The sequence below is a fragment of the Ambystoma mexicanum genome, chromosome 14, assembly GCF_040938575.1.
Source record: "Ambystoma mexicanum isolate Mex_15411 chromosome 14, UKY_AmexF1_1, whole genome shotgun sequence".
NCBI lineage: Eukaryota > Metazoa > Chordata > Amphibia > Caudata > Ambystomatidae > Ambystoma > Ambystoma mexicanum.
In genome coordinates, this window is record NC_090940.1 from 307,057,191 (window position 1) to 307,080,401 (window position 23,211).

A 23,211-nucleotide genomic window follows, 5' to 3' on the forward strand; every position below is an offset into this window, starting at 1 on the left:
TCTCGAATGGGATCAGACCTCCTTAGCACTGCCTTTTTTATGTCTGGTTGTTTCAACCAGTGCCTCAACTGATTAGTACTCCATTGTGTCTTTCTCTGTTAGCCTTAGTTGATTATAATTTTCGAATGACCTGACTTTGCTATCCACCATCATGTCTCCTACCTTTCTACACTCCACTTCCCGACATCTCGCAAATGAGCTTTGGTTCATCCCCAGAGAAAACTGTTGGTTACCGATCAGAGTAAACAGAGATGGTCGCAGACTACAGTAACAGCTGACTTAACCGTACATTACGGGGCCTGTCTTGTCTTTTTAGACAGGGGTCCTTCCAGGGGTGTCCCTGCTAACACCTGATCCATCCTAGCCCCCCCCCCCGGTTTAGGCATATCATTCAGGAACCATTTGCGTAGGACCCTGTCATGGCCACAGGCCCCAGAACACAAAAACCACACCATCTAGTGATGAGGGCAATGGGTCATTTGACACACTTATGTCCCTTTGGGACCTATAAACACAGGGGCCCCGTCTGGACTCGGGGTTATCGTTGGAGATGGAAAGGAAGCCATGCAAGAATCCCTTCAATCTGGTTTGGACAATGCAAACAGCGTCAGCAGGTCCATGGCTACTAGCGCATTTTTGCACAGGTTTGTGAGGTTGTGAAAGTCTGGTTTCACACCAGATGTGCAGGCCCGTCTCCTGAACATGCCTTTTGACGGATCTTACCTTTTTGGCAGCAAGGCTGACGAGAGCCTTGAGAGGTTGCAGACCTCAAAAGCGGTTGCCAAGTCTTTGGGAGCTGCTATCGGGCAACCTCAGCCTTTTCGTTCATCAGGAAATTCTCGGAGGGGATGATCCTACCATTACTACTGCTCATATGGAAAGGCGAGAGGAATGGCCAGTCACAAAGGCCAAAGAAAATTCCCTGATGGTGGACGAGGTAAAAGTGCTACTCCAGCTGCAGCTTCCTTGCCATCAGCAGCCGCAGCATCCGCCCCAAAACCATTTTGAGGGCTTGCATCATGTAACACTGGTGGGGGGCAGACTCTCAGCATCTGCAAGAATGGCGAGCCATTACTACAGATGCTTGGGCTCTGGAAACAATAGCCCATGGTTACTGCCTTCCATTTTTAACTCAGCCTCAAAACAATCCACCAGGAGACACACTTTTAAGTTTCCATATCCGTTCCTACAGCAGGAGATTTTAACCCTGCTAGAGAAAGGCGCTATAGAACCAGTGCCTGTAGCGGAGAGGAACGAGGGTTGGTACTCCCCATATTCTTTGATTCCCAAAAAGGACGGAGGACTGCGACCCATCTTGGACTTAAGATACTTGAACAAGTTCCTCAGGAAGGCCAAGTGCAAGATGGTCACTCTTTCTCAGATCCTTCAGGCTCTTCAACTTGAGGATTGGTTGGTGTCCTTCGACCTTCAGGATGCTTATTTTCATGTGTCAATACACCCCAAGCACAGAAAATACCTGAGGTTCGCGTAAGCATCAGTTTAGAGTCCTGCCGTTCGGGTTGACCTCTGCCCGAGGGTTTTCACCAAACTGATGGTGGTAGTGGCAGCGTATCTCAGGAGAGGGGGATCCATGTATACCCCTACCTGGACGATTGGCTGAACAGGGCGCTTTCTCCCGACCAAGCCCTGGATCATCTAGAAGTCACCTGACACTCCCTTCTCAGAATGGGCTTCTCCCTCAATTTAAAAAGTCACAGATCACACCTTCTCAACAGCTCCAGTACATCAGAGCGGTATTGGATGCATCCTTGGGAAGGAGCTTGCCTCCCAAGACGAGGGCTAAAGACGTTCTTCAGATGGTCTCCAAATTTCTGAGTGCCTAAAATCTTCCGGCTTGCGACTTCTTGAGGTTGCTTGGCTTCATGGCATCCTACATCTTCCAAGTGCCAAAGGCTCGCCTGAGAATGAGATCCCTTCAATTGGCTCTAAAGACTCATTTTTGGCAACCATGGCCAGAGATTACAGTAGTGACGGATGCCTCAGTCATGGGGTGGGGAGCCCATGCCAACGATCTGACAGTCAGTGGTCGTTGGTCTCCATCAGAGTCCAAACTACACCTCAACCTTTTAGAGCTCAGGGCAGTCAGACTAGCGCTGAAGGCCTTTCTGCCCTCAGTCAGAGGGAAGAATGTCCTGATAATGACAGACAGCACTGTGGCCATGCATTACCTCAACAAAAGAGGGGCTGTAGGGTCACTACCTCTGTGCAGAGGCAGTGCGGCTCTGGTACTGGGAAATTCAAGAAGGAATCTCCTTATCAACAGTTCACCTAGCCGGAGAGAAGAACGCAACAGGACACGCTCTGAGCAGGCAGGGCACAGTCTCCCACGAGTGAGAAATAGCTCAGGAAGTCCTTCAAGAGGTCTTCGCCCTTTGGGGAACCCCTCAAGTAGACCTGTTTGCGACCGGAGTCAACCAGAAGTGTGAAAGCTATTGCTCAAGGGAATTTCCTCCCAGAGGAGCTCTAGGAGACTTGTTCGTAGTGCACTGGAAATTCCCACTACTTTACGCGTTTCCACCGATCCCCATCATTCCTCAAGTAATCGGGAGGTTGAGACGGTTCGGAAGCCACAATATCCTAATTGCCCCGGATTGGGCCTAGGAGAACGTTGTAACCAGACCTTCTAGATATGTCCATCTGTCCTCCAATTTCTCTTTCTCAGAGAGAGAATCTTCTCTCACAAAGGGAGAGTCAGGTCTCCATCCAGAGGTCTCTCAACCTTCGTGCTTGGTATCTGAAAGGCTGAGATACAAGGATTGGGACCTCCCGGATGACATGGAGGTGTTGCTTTCGGCAAGAAGGCCTGCAACAAAATCTCTGTACCGTTGCAAGAAGTTTTGCAACTGGTGCAAGGAAAAGAATATTGATCCTTTTCTATGTTCAATCCCAGAGGTGTTATCTTTCCTCTTATCACTGGCACAAAAAGGTCTCAATGTTGGGACCGTTAATGGTTATTTGGCTATTTGGCAGCGCTTTCTATTTTTAAGCACTCTTTGGAAGAGTGATCCTATTTTAAAATTCCTTTGATAATCCAATTCCTACTGGGCTCACAAATGTGTTCCCACCTTCTTTCCAAGTTCCAGTTTGGGACCTTAATCTGGTTGTAAAGTTTTTAATGTGTGCTCCGTTTGAACCCTTGCACACATGCTCTTTAAAGTTAACCTTCAAGACCATTTTATTGGTCGCATTAACATCTGCACAAAGAGTGAGCGAGTTGCATGCATTATCTTCGAGGCCACCCTATATTGTGTTCCACAAAGACCGAGTTGTTTTGAGGGTTAGACCCTCTCTTTTTCCTAAAGTTGTTTCGAATTTTTATCTGAATCAGATTATATCGGCTTTATATCCTCCCCCGCATCCTGGTAAAGAGGAAGAAAGAATCCACAGGTTGGACCCTAGAAGGGCGTTAAGTTTTTATTTCTAGGCTTTCCAAGCTTAGAGTTGATGATCAACCTTTTATTGGCTACACTGGAAGGAAATTGTCAAGCGGTGTCTAAACAGACCTTGTCAAGATGGATTGTACTTTGCATTACTGAATGCTACAGATTGGCTGGTAAAGACGCTTCCGGAAGGCTTGAGGGCCCCGCTCGACTAGAGGTATAGCCTCTCCGACAGCCCTTGAAAGGGGTGTTCCCGTTAAGTCGATTTGTGATGCAGCGACTTGGTCCTCAATACATACTTTCACAAAGTTTTACAGTTTAGATGTTTCCCACTCGTACGAATCTTGCCTTTGGTAAGGCACTACTATATTCGGCACTGGAAAAAAAGAAAAATTGTACTCCCCCCCCCCCCCCCCCCCCTCCCCGCCTCCAAATTCTTACACTGCTTTGGGCGTCTCTCTAAGAGGAGGAATACGTTGGAGGACAATCCATTCTAAGAACAAGTTACTAACTGGCAACGTTCTTTCGACTGGATGTTCCTCCAAAGTATTTCTCATCGCCTTCCCAGCCTACCCCTCTGTAGAATTTGTATTTATTGTGTTTATATAGCATTTTAATCCAAAGCGCTATCCAAATTTCCAAGATTATCACTACTTCAACTCTCGCAAGGCCGAACCATGTCGACCTACTCTGATTATCATCACAAGCAAGAGGGGAAAAACAGAACGGAGGCCAACGGGTGCCGCGTGAGCTACTTGTATAACCAATGACATCACCCTCGACGGAAGGCTTCGAGGGACCTAGACGCCATCGACGCACGGAGCCCTCGGCCGAGAAATTTCTGAAGCAGCTAAAGCTGGACGTGAATATCTAAGATGAGGAATACGTTGGAGGAACATCCAGTCTAAAGAACGTTACCAGTTAGTAAGAAATGTGTTCATTGTTTGAACTAAGTTGGTTTTCTCTCTTGCTTCATGCTTTCACACCACTCAGACCACACCTACCTCGTCAGTCACGGTTAGTTGACTGCTGTCTACTGGCTTCCCAGGCAAACACGGACTGGAGCTGCTTCTTGGGGGCCCTTAGCTGAGGGCTGCCCTCGGTGTCATTCTCAAAAGGGTTACTCGGGCCAGTGACGGCCCTGGGGCGGCAGCAACGGGAATAGAAAGCGGGTCGGGTGCCACCTGGGACTGGGCTAGTGCATATATCTAAGGGGCCTACCTGCTCTTCTAGTTGTCTCCATGTTCTTCACGAATTTGTGTCAACCCAATCTCGTAGCACCTGTAATTGTGTTGCTTGGTAGTACTTTTCGCGGTTGGGGAGGGGTACAAGGGGGGGGCGGAGGGAGGGGGGTGTCAGCCCTCCTTTGTCCTGGGTCCTATATAATGTCACAGCATCTATTCAAGCCAGGCGATTTTATTTTTTTTTCTCCACAAAAACTTGCTCAGCTCCCTCTGAAGATTATCTAGCGCTTGCTTGGGACGTAGCACGAGGAGGACCTAAAGTAAGTCTGACAGCTTCAGTAGGATGGTCCTTATTACAGGTGCAACTCTTCCCAATAGTGAACTCCTGTGTGCTCACTTTTAGTTAACTTGTCCTGATCGCGCCCAAGATCACAGGGTAATTTGCATCATATAGACCCCACCATGCCCGAGCCGTGATCTGGATGCGCAAGTACCTGATGCTCTTTGTTGCCCACTTGAAAGTGGAAATGTCCTGCAGCCCTTGTATTTTGTCATGCCCTAGGGAAATATTCAGGGCTATCTGTTTATTCTGAACCCTGAAACTGCTCTATATTCTTCCAGAATGTCAAGTAACTGGGACAGCGATGATTCAAGTTTGGACAGCGCCAGAAGTAGATCTGCATATAATACTATTTTATGACCGGTCCTTCCTGCCTCTTATCTGCTCTGGTAGAGTCTTGACGGATATTGCAAAGAGGAGAGATGAAAGCGGACAGCCCTGCCTCGTTCCTCTATGTAAGCGAAAACCCTGAGATTATTGTCCATTCACCTCTACTCTCCCTGATGGTGTCATACAGTGCAAATATCCCCTGTATGAAGCTTTCGGCCAAATCAAACTTATGTAACGCTTCCCGTAAGTAGCTCCACTCTACCAGGTCGAAAGCCTTTTCTGCATTTAAGCATCGCCAGGATCTTCCTCCTGTGTACACTATCAAGTTCTGTTACCTGCCTCATATTATCGGCCGCCTGCGACTCCGCTGAAAATTCAGACTGGTCAGCCGTTAACCAGTTCTGGGAGTACCTGGTCTAGCGGTCTCTCTAAAATCTTGGCATAAAGCTTCCTGTCTAAATTTAGTACCGCAGTGGGACGATAGACGCATATAGTGGGGTCTTTCCTAGGGATCACAGACACTTGCGCCGCCTCCATCGAGCCCCGGAACTTTCCCATCTCTCCAAATCGTGTTAAAAAGGTCATGAAGTGGCCACAGGTGTGCGCTCACGTTGGTCTTCTACAATTCTGGGGGGAAACCATCCAGACCTGGACCTTAATTGTTTTAAGAGAGCCAATGACCTTCAAGACCTCCTCTTTCATTATATCTTCACCTAGCCCCTGCCTCTTATCCTCCGTTACCCACGATAGAGTACATTTCCCCAGGAAGGCGCAGATCGAGACTCGCGTCGCATGTATACACCTCCCAGTATCAAATGCCTTATGTTTCTCTCATTCTTATTTGGCTGCGCCCCATCCATTGGATCCTCTGTAGCTGGCGCTTGGGTTGCCCAAAGTAGATTCCTTTCCAATAGTCAAGCAAGCCCGTTATTGCCGAGGTGACTATCTGTGTACGATTAGTAGATGGCAACAATGGTAGTCTTTCTCAAGACTCTCAGCTTACCGAATCCGGCACTACAGACTGCTGTAACCTGGGCCTCTCTGGAGCCATTGGGTAGGAGCCTCACACATAGGCCTTTTCCCAATGCACTGGGTACTGGACAGGGTTCAAGGGAGTCTGGGCAGAACTGAGAACCCCAAGAGCTTGCATCGTTCTATGAGCCGACTATCAGTACCTAAGGTTTCTCCATTTAATTTAATGCGACTAACGGTCATCCACTTGCCAATGGCAGAGACAGTTTCTGAGCTTAGCAAGGGGTGGTGGGGGAGGGTGGTTTTGGTGGTGGTGGTGGTGCTGGGGGGGGGGGGGGTCGAGCCAACACACCAACTGGGTGTAATCGGCATAGTTGTAAAAGAGAAGACCAAACTTCGCTATGAGATCAGCAAATGGGACTCAAGTGGAGATTGAACAAGAGAGGGGATAACGCAGAGCCTTTGAGGGACCCCGTATGGGAGAGGATGAGGAGCATAATGACAGTTTTGGAATGAGACCGATTGTGTACGACCTGTAAGAAAAGACTTAAACCATGCCAAAAGTGAACCCCTTACCCCAGCCTGTTCCAGGCAGAACATTAGAGTACTGTGATCTATAGTATCGGAAGCTAGGTAGAGTTCACACCCTCAAAATTCGACGCCCCTCCTGCCCCAGGAGATACCAGCCTCTCCATCTTGTGCATGTTGCTGTATTCCTTCCTTCACCCAGTTGCGAACCCGGTCCTGTTCTGTCGTCCACAGGGCCGCGCAGCCTTCTGCAAACTTGAATTCTGGACTACCAGTTGCGACTGTTCTCCTTGCTCACTCTGTCTGCATCCTACGAGTCTGTGCAGCCCCTCATTTCCCCCTTCTAAGTAAACACCAGACCAAAGGGGAACGTCCATCTGTAGCTGATGGCTTTTTTTTAAAAAAAAATTATTTTGTGTGCGCAATTTCCGAGTCACCTGTCTTTTGTAGGGTGAGCGCAGCTATGCCCTGAAAAATCAAGAGTGATTGGTCTTGAAAGTTGATTTGTTCCTCGAGACCCCAAACTCTTTAGTGTGATACGAGTGGAATTTCATGAGTATGTGTCTTGTTTGGCTTCTTGGGTTCTCCTAAGTGGGCCAAGTCTGTGAACTCTATCCAATGTTATACCTTCTCAGGATTCGAAATGGAGGTTCGAAGAGCAGGATCTAAAACCAGCTTCTGGGTGTCGGGCATCCTTCTGTAGGAAGGAGCTACCGCAAGGGAATCGGGAACTACAAGAGATGCTCCTTTTTTTTGTTGTAAATTTGTATGAACCATTGTGTTTAAATGTATATTGAATGTGTTGTAATTCTTCTTTATTAACATTCTCAACTGCTCAAAGTTAATGTCACATTTACATGTTTGTAGGACACAAGTTGGCCCTAGGAGCCAAATGTAGCTCCAAGTAGCTGCTGGTTTGAAGCTAACCAGGCTCTACTATGCTAAAAGCAGGAGCTAAATGGCTCCCAGCTCCCCTCAATTTCGAACACTGCCTTCTTCTGCAATCTCTGGGGCTATTGCCTTAAACTTGTAATACCCAGCCGCGAAGATCAGTGCCATCTATTATTTTTGCTGCAACCGGTATGCAAAGATTTTCCCACCGGTGCCTGTTTTCTTAGTCCTCTGTGGCAGTCACCAGAAGGGACATGTCTTGCTTTGTAAGTGTGAGCACTCCCTATAGATGGAGTAAATTCTCCTGTAAGGTCTGTAGTGCTGTTTTGGTATCGCCCACTCGTGCGTCTAGCTGCTTTTCCTTGCGCAAGGTCTGCAGTTGACTTCAGTTCTTCTGCAATATTTTTCATCTCTATTCGTATAGACACAGCCAATTCATTTCAGCTCTTCCTTTAAGTGCTGCAGTCACTGAGGTTTGATTTGGGAAGTCCCCCTGTTGGTACCTGTGCAGCCTCCTCCATGGTCGCTCCTCTCCCCGTTGGCTCTCTACTAGTTGTTGTGCCTCTTCTCACACTTGAAGCTTGTTGGGAAGTAGAACAAAAAGTACTTGACGTCGGCCCCTGAGCACCACGTTGCGCAGATCTGCGCCGCGACATCCGGTTTTCTGGGGCAGTGAGCAGAACATCATCTTCGTTGATTGTCCCCCTTGAATCGGCCCACTTTCACCATCAGTACGCTCTTGCTTCCACCGGACAGATCTGATCTGCAGCTGCCCCACCTTGTGCTCGTTGTCCTCCACTAATGGGTATCCTTTCTGCTGCTGCACTGCCAGACTGCGGGCTCTCTGCTCATTCGCATGAGCTATCCATGTGTCCTATCCAGGGCTTCAGCCTCAATTACTCAAGTGCCCACAGTCCTGGCGGCAACTCCCGCCCTGCAGAATCTGTCTTGCTTCATCCTTTGCTGCAAAGCAGGTGACCCTACCCACTGGCTTCCCTCCGATAACTGTGCACCTCAAAGGAACTTGACAACTGTCCCGCTACAGCTTGCACCGGCCCACCTTGCAGTGCGTCCTTCAGTGGGTTTTCTCGTATCGCTGTTGTGCTTGTTGGTGGCTGCACCACTTTTTTACTGCACACCGTCCTTATCTGTTTTATCAGATTCCTCTGACTGCGCTCCGACAATTGCCACGTAGGGAGTCTTCACAGCAGACCGGCGGACACAGTCACTCTTATTGGGTTTGTGTGCTCCCGTCGCAGCAGGCCCACTTTCAGCTATTCAACACACAGCCTCTCGCTGAAAGACCGCCTGGTCCCTGGCCTTATAGTTGGAGCTATACTCCTATACTACACTCCTCCGGTTAAGCCCCTGGTGCTGCCGCGTGTGCGTTCTCAGCCGCAACTCATCTGATTTGGATCTGCAGGCCTCGCCATGTGACCTGCCGAGACCAAGCCGTTCTGCCCGTTCTTCGCCGTATTTCGGGGTGAGACTCGCCACACTGCTGCCAGGCAACTTTAATTTGCTCTGCACCTCATCTCAAGCATGATTGTGCATGGGAGCTGCTCCACTGCCGCGGTATCCCTGGGGTTCGCAGAGCGACTAGATCAGGCGGCCATATCGAGCGCCGATGGCCACGCCTCCTAATATTTACTAGTGAAGTCTGACTGCTTTGCCATAGCTACCACGAGTTGGTCTTCCTTTGGTTGGAAACCCAGGCTTGTCTTTAGGTTAGGTTTTACATTTCCACAAGATGGCTGTGGACAAATCTGCTTAATACTAGTGTCTTGTGCTTGAGAGATTTCCTTAAAAAGATCTCCTTTCCTGAATGCCTTCATGCTCATTTCGTGCAGTCAAAAGCTACTTCTGTGACCTTACAGAGGCACAGACCATGGAATGGTGTGCGAGGGCCACAGCATGAGCCTTGACTTCGACAATTGTCGGCTCTCTGGCCGATGTCTTGTTTGGCCATGCTGTGTTGTATCATGTGCATGCATTACATTTTGAGGATTTTTACTGATCAAAAAGACTCGCTGCCTGGGATCATGTACTACGACTAGAGTCACCACTATTACTAGTGTGGTAGTCTCCTGAATTATTTTGAAAATGTTAATTGTGCAGTTCAAAAGCTATGTATAGTCTTTTTTGTTCCTTATTCATTTCATCATTTGCATAGCACCTCTCACCATGGGTATGGCCCCAATGTGCTGAGCGTCCCAAATATGGTAAAGTTAGGAGGTGCTAGTATGCATGTGTTCATAATGGCCATTAAAGGTTATACCAGCTTGGCCGTGTCCCTTCTAGCCCTCCATGTCTAATCGGCATGTCTATGGGTGGAGAGATGTACACTAGGAATAAGCTGGAAGGATCTGTGTAAGAGGATAGTCAGTTGTGTGTAGCTACAGTTCAAATTCTTTGTTGTGAATAGTAGCTAGTGTCTTATGATAGAAATGTTGGCAAAGTGTCAATCGAGTTGCATTGCCTATAATCCAATGAAAGCCTGGAATTTGGTATATTTGGCAAAATTCTGAAACATCTGGGCTGATACATCATGGTCCAGGAGATTATGTAAATTCCAATGTCATTTTTGTGAATTTGGGACATTTTAACTACAGTAATCCACTTATATGATGTAGGAAGCTATCTTTTTATCTTTAAAATGTTTTTTATCTTCAAGCTAAACAATCTTTTTTTTTGATTTTACAGGTTCTCTTCTTCTGGAGTCTAAAATAAATGCCAACACTGCATACCAGAAGCAACAAGTAAGCAGCAATTTAAGAATGTATTCACTGTTTCTGTTCATATGTATGACAATGTTGACATATATTTTGTTTTCAAATTTTGGGAGGGGACTCGCCTCTCGCCCACTGCCCCCCACCCCCAAATCTACACCCCAACTACCACATGAAATGCAAAACATCATTTGATTACATATGACTCATTGGGCCTCATTATGACCCTTCCGGTCTGGAAACCAGGGTGCCGGTAAGTTTACCGACACTGTTTCTGGGCCGCCATATTACAGGTCTGCCTGCCAGAGCCGTCGTGCCCGACGGGTCTGACCTTGCCGGGCACAACAGCCACGGTAGGCAGACCAGTCACAGAAGCACCAGCACCGTTAGCGCAGGTGCTTCCGCGTCCTCACTCCCATAGAGTCCTATGGGACCCTTTGGGATTGGGGACTTATATTTTACCGGTGCCTGACTTCCAGGCCGCTGGGGTTGTAATCGGCCAGTGGCACCAGGGAAGTCAGGTGCTGGTAAATATTTACGGGTCCGGCGGCAACCCACTGGTGGCACAGTTACAGCTGGACCCGTAATGAGATCCTTTGTCTTCTGCATGTGTTCCATTATGCATATGCCCAAACACAGTTTGTCACGTGGACATGGCACCAGATGACCTAGGAGTCAAAAGTAGCTCCTTGTAGCTGTTAGTTCAAGCCATTGTGGCTCTGATAGTCTATAACCAGGAGCTAAATACCTCCCAGCAATTTTGAACCCTGCGCTACAGCTGGGATGCAGGATTCAGTCTCTGTATTCACTGCGCCAGAATCCTGCAACTGGTTGAAATGTGTGTAAGAGTAGCTATAGCTTGAGCTTATGTTGACGTGATGCTATTTCATAGGAATTGATCTACTCTTACAATTCTGGGCCCACGCAAAAGTAGATTCTGTTGTGGCAGTGGAAATCTTGAGCAAGAAGTGATTAATATAGCAGAATATCAATAGAGGTGCCTATTTGCTTAACCGTGATTTTAATAATCTACTATATTTAGATTTCTCTACAGTTAGGAATAGAAAGGGCATCCATTTGCTCAACTTGCTGTTACAGACTTTTCCTGTGGACTTGTAATTTTCCTGAAACCTGATCAGATTACTGACCGTTCACATCACTAAATAAAGGTGACATACAATTAATTGACTGACAACAGAATGAAACTAATTTGCCTCACACCCTGGACTTTTTGGTCTCAAGTTTCATTTGGGAAAAGTAGTCATTTGCTCTTTCTGAAACTTGTCAAATTATGGATAAAAAGGCAGATTAACTTCAAAGCAGGGATGCAAATTAAAATGTACAATCTACTAGCCAAGTCGTAGTCCTGGCCCCAAAAGTCAGACCATCCGTCTTTGCTAGAGCTTGTTATAGATGTAATGTGACTGGAATCATTATCGTGCCCCGATGCATGCTAACGATCTAACCTTGGGAATGTTCTTCTCTGACCCACTTCCCCAGGCTACCAATACAGACATTTATTCTAAATATTCCATCCATCGCCTCTTTTGTTTTGCTATGTCACCCCAGGTAGGGCTGGTATGCCCTGTAGTGGGTCCTGTGCCTGCTGGGTCTAGAGACCCAAGCTGCTGCTCTCGAAACCCGAAACATGCCTGGGTATGCTTGGGGTCTCGAGCAGAAGGGATGTGACCATGCAGTTCAGGCTGGACTGCCCCTTTGGTGGTGGGACCAAGCGTTATTTGCATATGGTCTTGCCCTTTTTGTAATGGCTTGGCAGGTGAAGAATGGTCCGGGGGGTTGCCCAAAGCAATGCCAAAGGTTAGGATTTATTATAAACCTTCCAGCCATCGCCTCTCTTGTTTTGCTATTACCAATTCTTGTTTTGCTATTACCAATAGAGACTTAACTTGTCTCTCCTGGTCTGCGGAGCTAGCGTAGGTGACCCTCAAGTTTTTGACATGTGGTCCTCCCAAGAGAGGGAACCACGCATCAATATGTTAGAACTAACTGCAATTTCAAAACAAGCGAGTTTATGCAGACAATTCAGTCAGTGTTCTACATAAACAGGGAGGCACAAAGTTAATGCATCTCCCTTTTTGCTAGCGGTAGAGATTTGAATATGGGCCGTTCACTGAAGAAATTGGCTTCATTAGATTCATCTTCTGGGAATGGAAAATTTCAGCAGATTCACTGAGCGGCTGGTGATCGACTATCGCAAGTGGGAATTGAACCAGGAAGTAATGCTTAATCTGTTCAACACCTGGGGCGCTTTCCATGTGTTTGTCTGTTTGCAAGATGCCCAAACTCAGTGTCCTCTACGTTCATTGAAGGGCCTGGGAGCGTTCTCTTTTGCAGTTGCTTTGGAGAGATCGTGAGATGGGATTTATGCCTTTATGTTCCCTCCTCTGCCGCTGATCCACTGGGTGCTTTTGACATTTTGTCCGACTCATTCCTAATTTTCGTAACTCCATGGTTTTGTTACTTAGACCTCATGAATCTTGCAAGCTGGCTCCAAGATATCTCAAGCCTGTTTTCCGAAGAGGAGGTTTGGAGCCTATATACCTTCCTTTTGATCACTGAGTTTACATGCGTGGTTCCTTCGGTCAGGTCCCTAGAAAATGTGCAGATCAGGCAGGCAGGAATCCCTCTTTGTAATCCAAGCCCTGCCTACGGGCCTCATATTTCGGTCCTTTTCTCTGCGTGGTCGGGGACGGACACTTAAGTAACAGTGGGTGATTATTCCTGCACTTGGTTGTGTCAAAATATGTTCCTTTGTCTCTGGCGTCGCAGTCCTTTATTTTTTTATTTGTATTTTTTTTGGCTTGCTTTTGCCAGGACAAAAGGGGGTTAACGCCTTTGCATCGTGTTCTGGAAGTTACTCTGCTTCTGATACGAGCTCTACTTGGAGTGAATAGGCATGGATAACAGGTGGGATGTGTTTTGCCTATGACACACTTTGGTTCTGGCCCTCACTCGACGTCTCCAGCGCTCGGTAGTAGTCTTCAGTCAGGTAGTGCAGGTGCACATTAGAGAATTCGTAACCATGAAGAAACATTGACCAGTAAGTGACTTTCTTTTCAGGTTTACCGGGGCTGTCGGTTCCTCTACGGAGGTCGCAGAGAGGGGCCGTTCATGGCCTAGCAATACCGGGACTTGTCCCGAGGGCCTTTGGGCTAATTTGGATACAAAAGTTTGATCTGAGGCTCCCCGCTCGGTGGGTAATAGTCTTATTGGCAGTGCCAAGGTTCCCCCAGTGTGGGCTAATCGTACCAGGGTCACCCACAGAGGTTGCCTCAAAGATGGCTAAAGTCAATACTAGCAAGGCTGTGCCCCCTTCCTTGCCCCGCCTCCCCGGGGGCTACATTTACCAGCGTTCCTCCAGAGGTTCACTCCAGCAGGGCTAATCTTCCTGGAAGTGCTGAGGCTCCCCAGAGAGCTACACGTACCTGGGTGTTCCCCGCAGATCCCTCTTTGTGCCAAATGTAATACCAGCGTTGCCGAGTTTCCCTGTCAGAGGGCTAAACACAACAAAGTTCAAACCACCAGAAACACTGCTATTGCAGTTGCCTCTTCTGTGATGTGTGCATATCTTTGGCACCAAAGGAGCGACCCAAGTCAACTCCTAGTGCGTCATCAGGATGTGATCCTTCGTGGTTAGTTCCAAGGGCTTTAAAGCAGAATGATCCCTTTGCACCCTGTGTAGAGTGGTCCATTCCGACTAGAATGTCTCTGCCCCTGACTCTTTGCCAGCCACCTCATCACTGCTCTGTTACGTGGATCCATGGTTGTCCTGGGGCATGTGGCAGTCAGTTGCATTGCAGTCATGGCCTACCCCAACTTAGAGGCCTACTCCTCAACAAAGGTTGCATCAGTATGAGGAGGCATTATTTCAGAAGTTCCAGACGCTTAGGCATTCAGACCCTATGAAGTAGTATTTCAAAGGCATCTTTAGAGAAATTATGCCATCCCCTCCAAGGATCCCGGATCAGTCTTTGTCTCCAGTGGAGCCCCAACCTCTGCCATCACTGCCCTCTGACCCTGAGCCTCCTGCAGTTCCTCTGATTCAGGGACTGTCTCCTCTGTCGACACTAGGCTTGTAGCCTCCAGCAGATCTAGACCTCACGGACGAGGGGGAACAAATCCCACGGTCAGGCACTGCTTTCTATGATAGGCTCATGGACCTGATGGGCTTTCTTGAAATACCGGTCCCAGACCCACCACCCTTGGAAGAGGGGGTGCTAGCAGGGGCACAGTCGATCAAGAGGTCTGACAGGACGGGGATTGTCCTGCACAAAGACGTGCTAGCTGAGCCAAAGCGAATCTGGAGAAAACCACAGTCACTCACTCACACAAATAAAAAGTTCAATCTGTTATAGTATCTCGTAGGCAAGAGAATTTGCACAAACTGCCTGCCTGCAGCCGCCATCTTAGATGGTTGCCGCAGCAGTGATCTTTGCAAAGCCGGCATCTGCGTCCTTCTGAGTCACCAGTGTTCGGCAAGGAGGGCTCGTATCCTGAGGGCCTCGGCAAGAAGATATTTGCAAACTCTGCCTTCCAGCTCAGGCAAGCCAACACCACTGCACTGCTTGCAGCCACGAATCAGTAACTTTGGAAAGAACTCAAAGTTTGAGAAGTTCAGTCCTCATGACTGATTGGATGAGTTAAAGGGTGGTCTTTCGGCCGTTAGAATGCTTGCGCAGGACCTACTTGAAGCGGCTGCGCACCATGTCGACATGACTGCACGCTACAAAATGTACAAAGGAGGTGCAAGATGAGGTGCTCGACCTCATGTTTGAGGGTGTGGACCTATTGCACATCTTGACAGATGCCAAACTGGCTTAAAAGAAAGCCAGTACACTAACAGCAAAGTCGTTGTCTGTGCTAACAAAGTGGGCCTCTCCAAACAAGCGTCATAGTTTCGATCGGAGGCGAGATCTAGATCTTTTTCTGAATTCAGGGGATTCCAGGAGCAGAAGGCGAGACTGCAGGACAGATCGGTAGCACACTGCAGAAAACTGGTCCCTTTGTTTTTTCTTCCACAAAGCTGCATCAGCTGCTCTTCCAGCTCCTTCGCTGACAAGGCAACTAAATGATGGTTTTGTTCGGTCCCACAGGATTCCAGTGGAGGGGTGGGTGGTTCTCCTTCCACTGGAAGGCTTGGAGGACCAAAACCAAAAACTTGTGGGTTCTTCCTGTTGCCAGCAAGGTGTTCATGCTTCCTCTTCCCTACACTACCCCCTCTGCCCCCACCCTCCCTCCATTGAAGCAGGCTGGTTTCCCCTCTCTTGGGGCAGATATCAAGCTGCTAGAGAGGACGGTGATGGAGTTCCAGCACCAGAAATTGGACAGGGGTTCTATTCCCGTCTGTTTATGGTGCCAAAGTCCAACAAGGCTGGTCTATGCACCTTTTGGTCTCAACTCGGCACCCAATGTATTCACAAAAATGATGGGTGTAGTGGCCTCCTTCCTCTGCCTCCAGGGTATTCATGTCTACCTGTACCTGGATGACTGACTGTTAAGGGGGCTCTCCTTGGAGAAAGTGAACTCTCGCCTTCATTACCTTCTGGACTTACTTTATGACCTAGGTTTTTCATTAAATTGGAAGAAGTCAAACCTGACCCTGTGTCATGCTTGTTCTTTATATGCTTCCTTTGGGACACTCGGGAGACAAAGGTCTTCCTGACAGTAGAGAGGGTAGCAGACATTCAGGAAACTTGCTCCCTTTTTCTTTCGTCCAGCGGCACCACAGCACGGTGATTTGAAAGGCTGTTTGGGCTGGTGGCCTCCTGCGTCCAGGTTGTCCCTCTAGCCAGGCTGAAAATAAGGACTCTGCTGAAGCTGAGGTTCTCCTGGTCACAGGGGATGGATTGGATCATCGGTTGCAGAGGATTCACATCCCTCAGGACTTGACTCTACACTTTCTCCGGTGGGTAGATCCCCAGAATCTATTGCAGAGGGTAGTCCTCCGAGACCTGTTGCCTCAGGTGACCATCACAATTTACTTGTCTGCACTGGGTATGATATATTTTATTTATATCAGAAAACAAAATAAATAATAAGTAAAATAAAGGTGATAGTGCAGCCGGCAAGTGGCTACGTGCTAGGTTAGTTAGGGTATAACTGATAAGTGCAGAAGAAGCGTGGGTGGGGGACTGTATGGGTACATATACAGGCCCCAGTTCAAGGGGTGGCCCAGAGGCCGTGCAGGAGAGCGTGTGGCATGGTGGGCAGGTACCTGGGCCTGAAGGACAGAGGGTGGCCAGGTGCACAGTTCCGAGAGAGAAAGCAATTCATCAGGGGAGAAGAGGGGCAAAGGCAGAAGTGAAGAGGAAGGTCTTGACGTGCTTCTGGAACCATAGATGGTTCTCAAGTTTCAAGGTGGCAGGGAGGCAGTTCCAAAGGGAGGCCTCAGCCCAAGAGTGAGATCAACCCCCAGCTTGTTTCTTTGAAAAACGACTGACCCTGAGGGTGCCTATTTAAATTCAAACAGCCAAATCTTTCTCATCGGGAATCCGGTAGTAAGGCGTCATATTGAGGGGCTGGGCAGGTAGTTTCCAGTGGTCAAGCCACCTCTTCCCAAATAGGTTTTGAATATCTTCCTTACAGTCTTGCGTCACAAACCGTTTCAGCCAATGGCTTCTGCGGATATCCAACTGGTGTATTTGAAAACTACATTCCCGATGGCCATACCATCAGCCAGGAGAATATGCAAAATACAGGCCTTAGCAGAGGATGAGCCGCTCACGATCTTACATTGAGACAAGGTGGTATGCCCATACCCTTCGTTCTTACCCAAGATAGTCTCTGAATTTATTAACCAGGAGATTTTCCTCCCAGTGTGTTTTTCAAACCTAACTTCATAGTCTGACAGAGTTCTTCACTCCTTGGAAGTTAGGAGAGCCTTTACGTTCTACCTTGACAGGTCTAGGTAATTTAGGAAATCTCAACTGTTTGTTACATTTGAAGGGACAAGCAAGGGCGCAGCAGCTTCAAAAGCAACCATTGCCAAAATGGATTCTGGCAGCCGTTCTGGAATTATATTCCACCCAGAAACTGCCGCTACTTAACCTGGGACACTATTGCAAAAGCAGCAACCTGGGCTTCACGATCAGCCTTCTGTAAGCACTATTGCCTGGACATGAGATTGGGAGCCGATGCTCCTTTAGGCCAGACACTATTGAAAAAATCTCTTCAGCTAAATTAGCAGGAGGTACACTCCACCCTTTGGGCGATTTGCTTGGTAATCTCCCACAAGTATGGAGGAAAGGGGACGGGGCGTAAGAGTAAGGCAAAGTTACTCACTGTAGTGACTACTGTACTTAGTCCACAGTCCCTTTTTCTCCATATGCCCTCCTTCCATCCCCCTTGAATGTCCTCAGTTATGTCGAACTGACCTACGCTGGTCAAAAAGGACTGAGGCGTGAGGGCCAGAGGTGGGGTTTGGGGAGGCGGAGCCTGTGACCAAGCATGCGCTTGGACCCACAACATAAAAATAGGACTGAAAATGTTTGTATGGTGCTACAAAAGGCTGCGGTCCCATCCCAATGGACGGAATAACTTGCGTATGGAGGAAAGGGGACTATGTAATACTTCTTGACTTAAAACAGCATTTGATATTGTTAATACCCTTCTGCTTTTCTTTCTTCTTGGTTTCTCTGGTTATGGGCTGAACTGCTTTAAATGTTACTTGTCTCATCGTACTTGCTCAGTTTCTTGGGCTGACCGGATCTTCCTGACTGTGCCCCTTCACCATGGTGTGCGTTGGTCCTGTCCTCTTTCCCTCTACACTTGTTCTTTTCGATTATTTTTTTCCTTCAGTATCTCACATCACTTCTATGCTGACCATACCTCACTCTATCATTCTCCTCTTTCCAATGGAATTAATCATCTTTGATATATCCGATATCCTGCTTGCAGCTTTGGAAAATTTCTTGCTTGCTGGCTATCCAATCTTGGATGGCTGATAATTTCTTAGTCCTCCTTCTGAAACTGAAGTTCTGTTCTTTGCGGCTCTCCCCGCCTCAATCTCTTTTCCTCCAAATAAACGATACTCTATCGCTCAAAATCTGGAGTTAAACTTGAATCTACTTTCTTTTGAACATCACATCTTATATTTTCCACTCATGTCATTGTTATAATATTTGCAAAGCTTGCTTGTCTTTCGTGCTACTAAACTGCTTGTATCCTCACAAGTATTTTAACGTCTCTTTTGTTGGTCCTCTGCTCTTTGTTCTTCCACGCCTAAGCCTTTGTCTATATATCGTTCTTCTGTTGGCTTAAGTTTGTCTCTCTGTGACCTTCACCTGCCCTTTCTTCTCTGCACTCGCTCGTTTTAAATTTAACTTACTCATACGTCCCGTCCCCTTTCCTCCATACTTATGGGGCATCTCTCCGTCCTGTGGGACGGGACCGGAGCACTTTGTAAAAAGCATCCAAAAATGTTTTTCAAAAATGTGTCCTTCCTCTCTTTCGTGCACGCGGCTGTAACCCCGCCCACCTTGGCTCCGCCCTGCGCATCGCCCATCAGTCCTTTTCTCTGCTCGTTCGGGACTGGACGCACTTGCATCCTCTGAAGAATCTTCCCCTTTTTTCCTCTCTGGCTCTCGCTAGCGATCGTGTACTAGTCTGTCATTCAAACTAGACTTTCCTGATTGTGCGTGTCACTGACGTTTCGCGAGGGCGGATCCCCATCCTCTTTGTTTAGAGTGTTTGGGTCCGGATCACCGTTGGGACTCCTGTTTTTACTGTGACTCCCTTTCGGTTTGGGCACTTCGTCAGTTGGAACGGTGGGAGGAGGTGTTCCGACGAACTCCTTCACATTTTCAGGCGTTCATCGACGAGAAGAAAAACGGCCAGTAAGTTCTTTACTTTTCAGAGCACCCCGGCCGGGGGTATACCTTTCCAGTTTCCTCTCGGGCTGGTAGGAGCGTTGATCGCTCTGTCACTGGGGATCGCCCTGAGGTGCCCGTTGGGCCTAATAATTTTACTGGAATTTTCTCCGAGGGTCTCCGTAAGGGGACGCTGGATACCAGAGCACGCTCCGCGGCCCCTCCTGTGGGGGCCGTTTGTAGACCCAGTTCTACTGAGTCGTGGGATACCGGAGCTTGCTCTGAGGCCTCTGTCAGCTTCCCTCAAAAATAAGACCGGGGTGCACCCCGAGGCCTTGGTGGGGCTTGCTGTCACCGAAACGGGTGTTGGAGGCACACGCGGATAAGGCAGTTACCGGCCGTAGGTCCGAGGTTCCTCTTTCAGAGGCTAGTTACCAACATTTCTGAGTGTCCTGACAAGGCCTTACCGGTGAAGGCGGTTTCTCACTGTTCCCGCTCTTGCGGCGACACCAGATCTGTTTAGGGGGCAAAGAAGGAAAGTTCTTCTTTTACCGGCAGTGCCGAGGTCCTTCCTGGGAAGGCTAATTTGGCGGTTGGTATGTCACAAACATTCCAGGCCTCATCAAGGCATAAATTAGTTTTTAAAAAAATTGATTAGCAGAGTTTGCTAATTACATTATTTTTGATTAGCAAACAGGCTCATTTGATTAGCAATTTTGTACTAATATTAGTCACCAGAATTTATTTGTACCCAAGACATGAAATGAGCAACAATACAGCAGTTTTGCGTACCGCTGAATAAGACATTAGTGAGAGGAGTCAGGCCGTGCAAATTCTTTAAACTTCAACTAGACCTGCAGGTCAGGTAACTTAGTTTACCTATTCAACCTAAGAGAAATACACTCTACCTATAGCAACGGAGGACAACACATTTAAAATTTCATATCTTTAAAATGTCCCTACAAACCCACTATGTTTGGCACACTGCTGCCACCCAGAGGCCAGCCATGCACAGTGAAACTTTTGACATTTTTCTGCAAAGTAAATGTTAAATAAAAGTTTCAAACATCTCTTGCAAATGCTGTTTGCCCTTTTATAAAATCTGCTTAACTATGCAGTGGGCGAAAAGACTTTGCGAGCCATAGATACTGTCTGTAAAATCTGAAAGGTTAACTGCATTAATGGGCGCAAATAAATAGTTATGACAAAAGACTCTGAAAACAGTTTGGCCAGCTGTCTCCTGCAGGTGTTAATATATAATACACTTATAAAGCAAAGCGTACTATGGAAGCCAACTACAGTGTTAGGTATTGCAGTAGATCTGTAGCTGTACAGACTGGATAGAACTATTGATCACTACTTTGCGTAAGCATCTAGTTCTCTTTATTCATTATGTAAGAGGTAAGAAAGACTGAGTGGATTGCGTAGCAGGACAAGAACTGGGCCAACTCAGTGGAATATTGTAGTTTGTGGTCGTCTCACTTTCAGGGTACCTGGTATAAAGCAAACAGAGTAATAACAGAATTTCAAGGAATGTGGGCTTGCTCACGGGTTGAGCACCAGTTGCAAGATGTATGCAACCTGCATGTTACAGAACCAGGTTTGCCATCAAAAGAATTTGATCATGTACATTTTCAAACATGTTCACTTGTTAGTATCATCTTTCCCAACAAAATGAAATACAGTGGACATTATGACATTTTGTTACACTAACGAAAACATTACTGTAACGCATGGAGATGATGCAGTGTTACAGTATCAATACTGTAATTATGCATTATGTAACTTACATTTTAGGAATGAAATTGCATGACTACAAAAATATAAAGTTGAGACATACTGGTCTTTGCCAGACAGGATATAGAAAGCTTAATAAATATCACCCTGATTACTTCTGGTTTGCAAATATTTTAAAAATAAATTCTTGCCTAGCACTCCCACACATGCCTTTGGCACTTGAGAGTGGAGGAGATGATTACTGCTGAACTTTATCTCCATTAGCACTTTAAGTGAACAGAGGGTGAGAGCACCATGGGCAAGAGACTTTGCTACACAAGTGTCCATTTGATTAGCAAACCTACAGAATTGCATAGCAAATTGCTATGCGACACTGCTTATTTTATGCCTTGCTCATAGTACCGGCTCTGCCAAGGTTCCTTATGTTAAGGCTAAAGTTAAGACCCCTGATCCATCGACGGGGACTCCTGCCTCACTTCCTCACGTGCCGCAGTTCCCCTCAGGCGATGACAAAATGGCACCCGTTCCCGCCACGACCGCGGCAGCCATTTTGGGTGCTACCCCTACAACTACGCCATCGGCCTCAGGTGTAGGGCTTGGTTCCTTGGGTGAACATAGTCCCTTGTGCGCATCCTTATCGGCCAGTTTACGATTGGAACGCTTGGATGCCTCTTCCGCACAATGTTTTGTTGCCTGTGGGGTCGGCACCTTTGATTTATGTGGATACGTTGGTGGAGGGGCCAGTGTGGCACCAGTCCCCGTTACATCCCTGAATTTGTCCACCTCATGAGGCCTCCTCGGGTTCCGAAACAGTCCCCGGAGGAGGCCTTTTTCGGTAAATTTCAAACGCTCATGCATACCGACCCCATGAGGGAGTATTTCAAAGGGCTTTTTACGGAGATATGTCCGCCCGCGCCTCTGGCACCACCCGTTCCTCCGGAGGTTCCGCCGGTGTCTCCCTTGCCTAGGGTGCCTTCCTCACAGGATTCTGACCTGTCGGATGACGCACAATGCGATCGGGACAACGAGGACCTCCCCGGATCTGAGCTTTTCATGACCGGGTACTGGACATGGTGAGCTTCTTAGACGTTCCAGTGCCCGAGGCACCCGCTCCGCAGGAGGGCGTGCTTTCTGGGGCGTTCACCCTGTCTCCCTTGGAGCGTACCAGCCTGTTCTTGCAGAAGGATGTTCTGGCTGAGGTCCGCAGAGTCTGGGAAAAGCCACACTCTGGACTTTTCGTCAATAATAAAATTGACGCGAGATACAGGCTGTATTCTTTGGAAGAGGTGGCCCTGTCGTCTTGTCTACCCACCTCCTCCACAGTGGTGGCTGCGGCCACTTTGCAGTCCAGGCCTGCAGCATCCTCTTTCACAACGGCTACTCAGGTTCTTGGAAAGGACAAGCTCCTCGACTCCCTCGGGAGGAAAATCTTCACCAACTCGGCCTTGAAGCTCAGGCAGGCCAATGCCGAACTGGTTTTAGCAGGCGCTAATATGCGGATGTGGAAAGGTCTGTCGGAGTTTGAGGAGTTCATCCCAGTCGAGAATTTTGCGGATTTTAAGGGGGGGTTTATCTCCTGTAGGCTGCGGCTCATCACGTAGACACCTCGGCTCGGGGCCTTATGCTGAGGGTTGATACCTCACGGCAGGCGTGGCTGCATGCCACGAAGTTCTCAAAAGAAGTGCAGGACAAGGTGTTGGACCTTCCGTTCGATGGTAAGGCGCTCTTTCATTCTACAACAGATGTAGAGCTCACCAAGACGAAGGATAGCACCCGGACAGCTAAGTCCTTGTCGGTCCTTGTTAAGACCCCTTTCAAGACCCAGAGACCGTTGTCCCAAAGCCGACCCTCCTCTGGCTTTAGGGGCTTCCTCGACTGGAAATCTCGTATAGTGGATACCCCTTCGGGGAATAACCGCCATAGGCAACAACACTCAGTTTTTCTCCCTCTCCTCAGCCTCCTCCTCAGGTTCAGGTGGCAACACCACTGAAAAACCCTACTAAATGAGGGTTCTCCGCACTCGCACGAGACCCCGGTAGGAGGACACATTGCGTCTCATTGGGAGGCGTGGCAGACCATCACCGAAGACAGATGGGTCTCGTCAGTCGCTCGGGCTTCCGCTTACCCCTACCCCATCTTTCAACCCTCCTTTTCAGCTGTCGAGCTTGCCCTCCCTCAAAGCCGAGGTTCAGAAACTTCTGGACGGATCTCAGAGCTGTGGAACCTATTCCACTCGGGGAACAAGGGGAGGGCTTCTACTCCCGGCCGTTT

General features: G+C 48.0%; 1 protein-coding gene across 2 annotated transcripts in view; it reads left to right on the top strand.

Moving 5' to 3' along the window:
• The window catches only part of PPP4R3A (protein phosphatase 4 regulatory subunit 3A), a 547,019-nt gene that overhangs the window by 112,172 nt on the left and 411,636 nt on the right, over positions 1-23,211 (top strand). For both annotated transcript variants that reach the window (XM_069637435.1, XM_069637437.1), the window contains exon 2: positions 10,350-10,405. In XM_069637435.1, the coding sequence (XP_069493536.1) occupies positions 10,350-10,405 (56 nt within the window). The remainder of the gene's footprint in view (positions 1-10,349; positions 10,406-23,211) is intronic.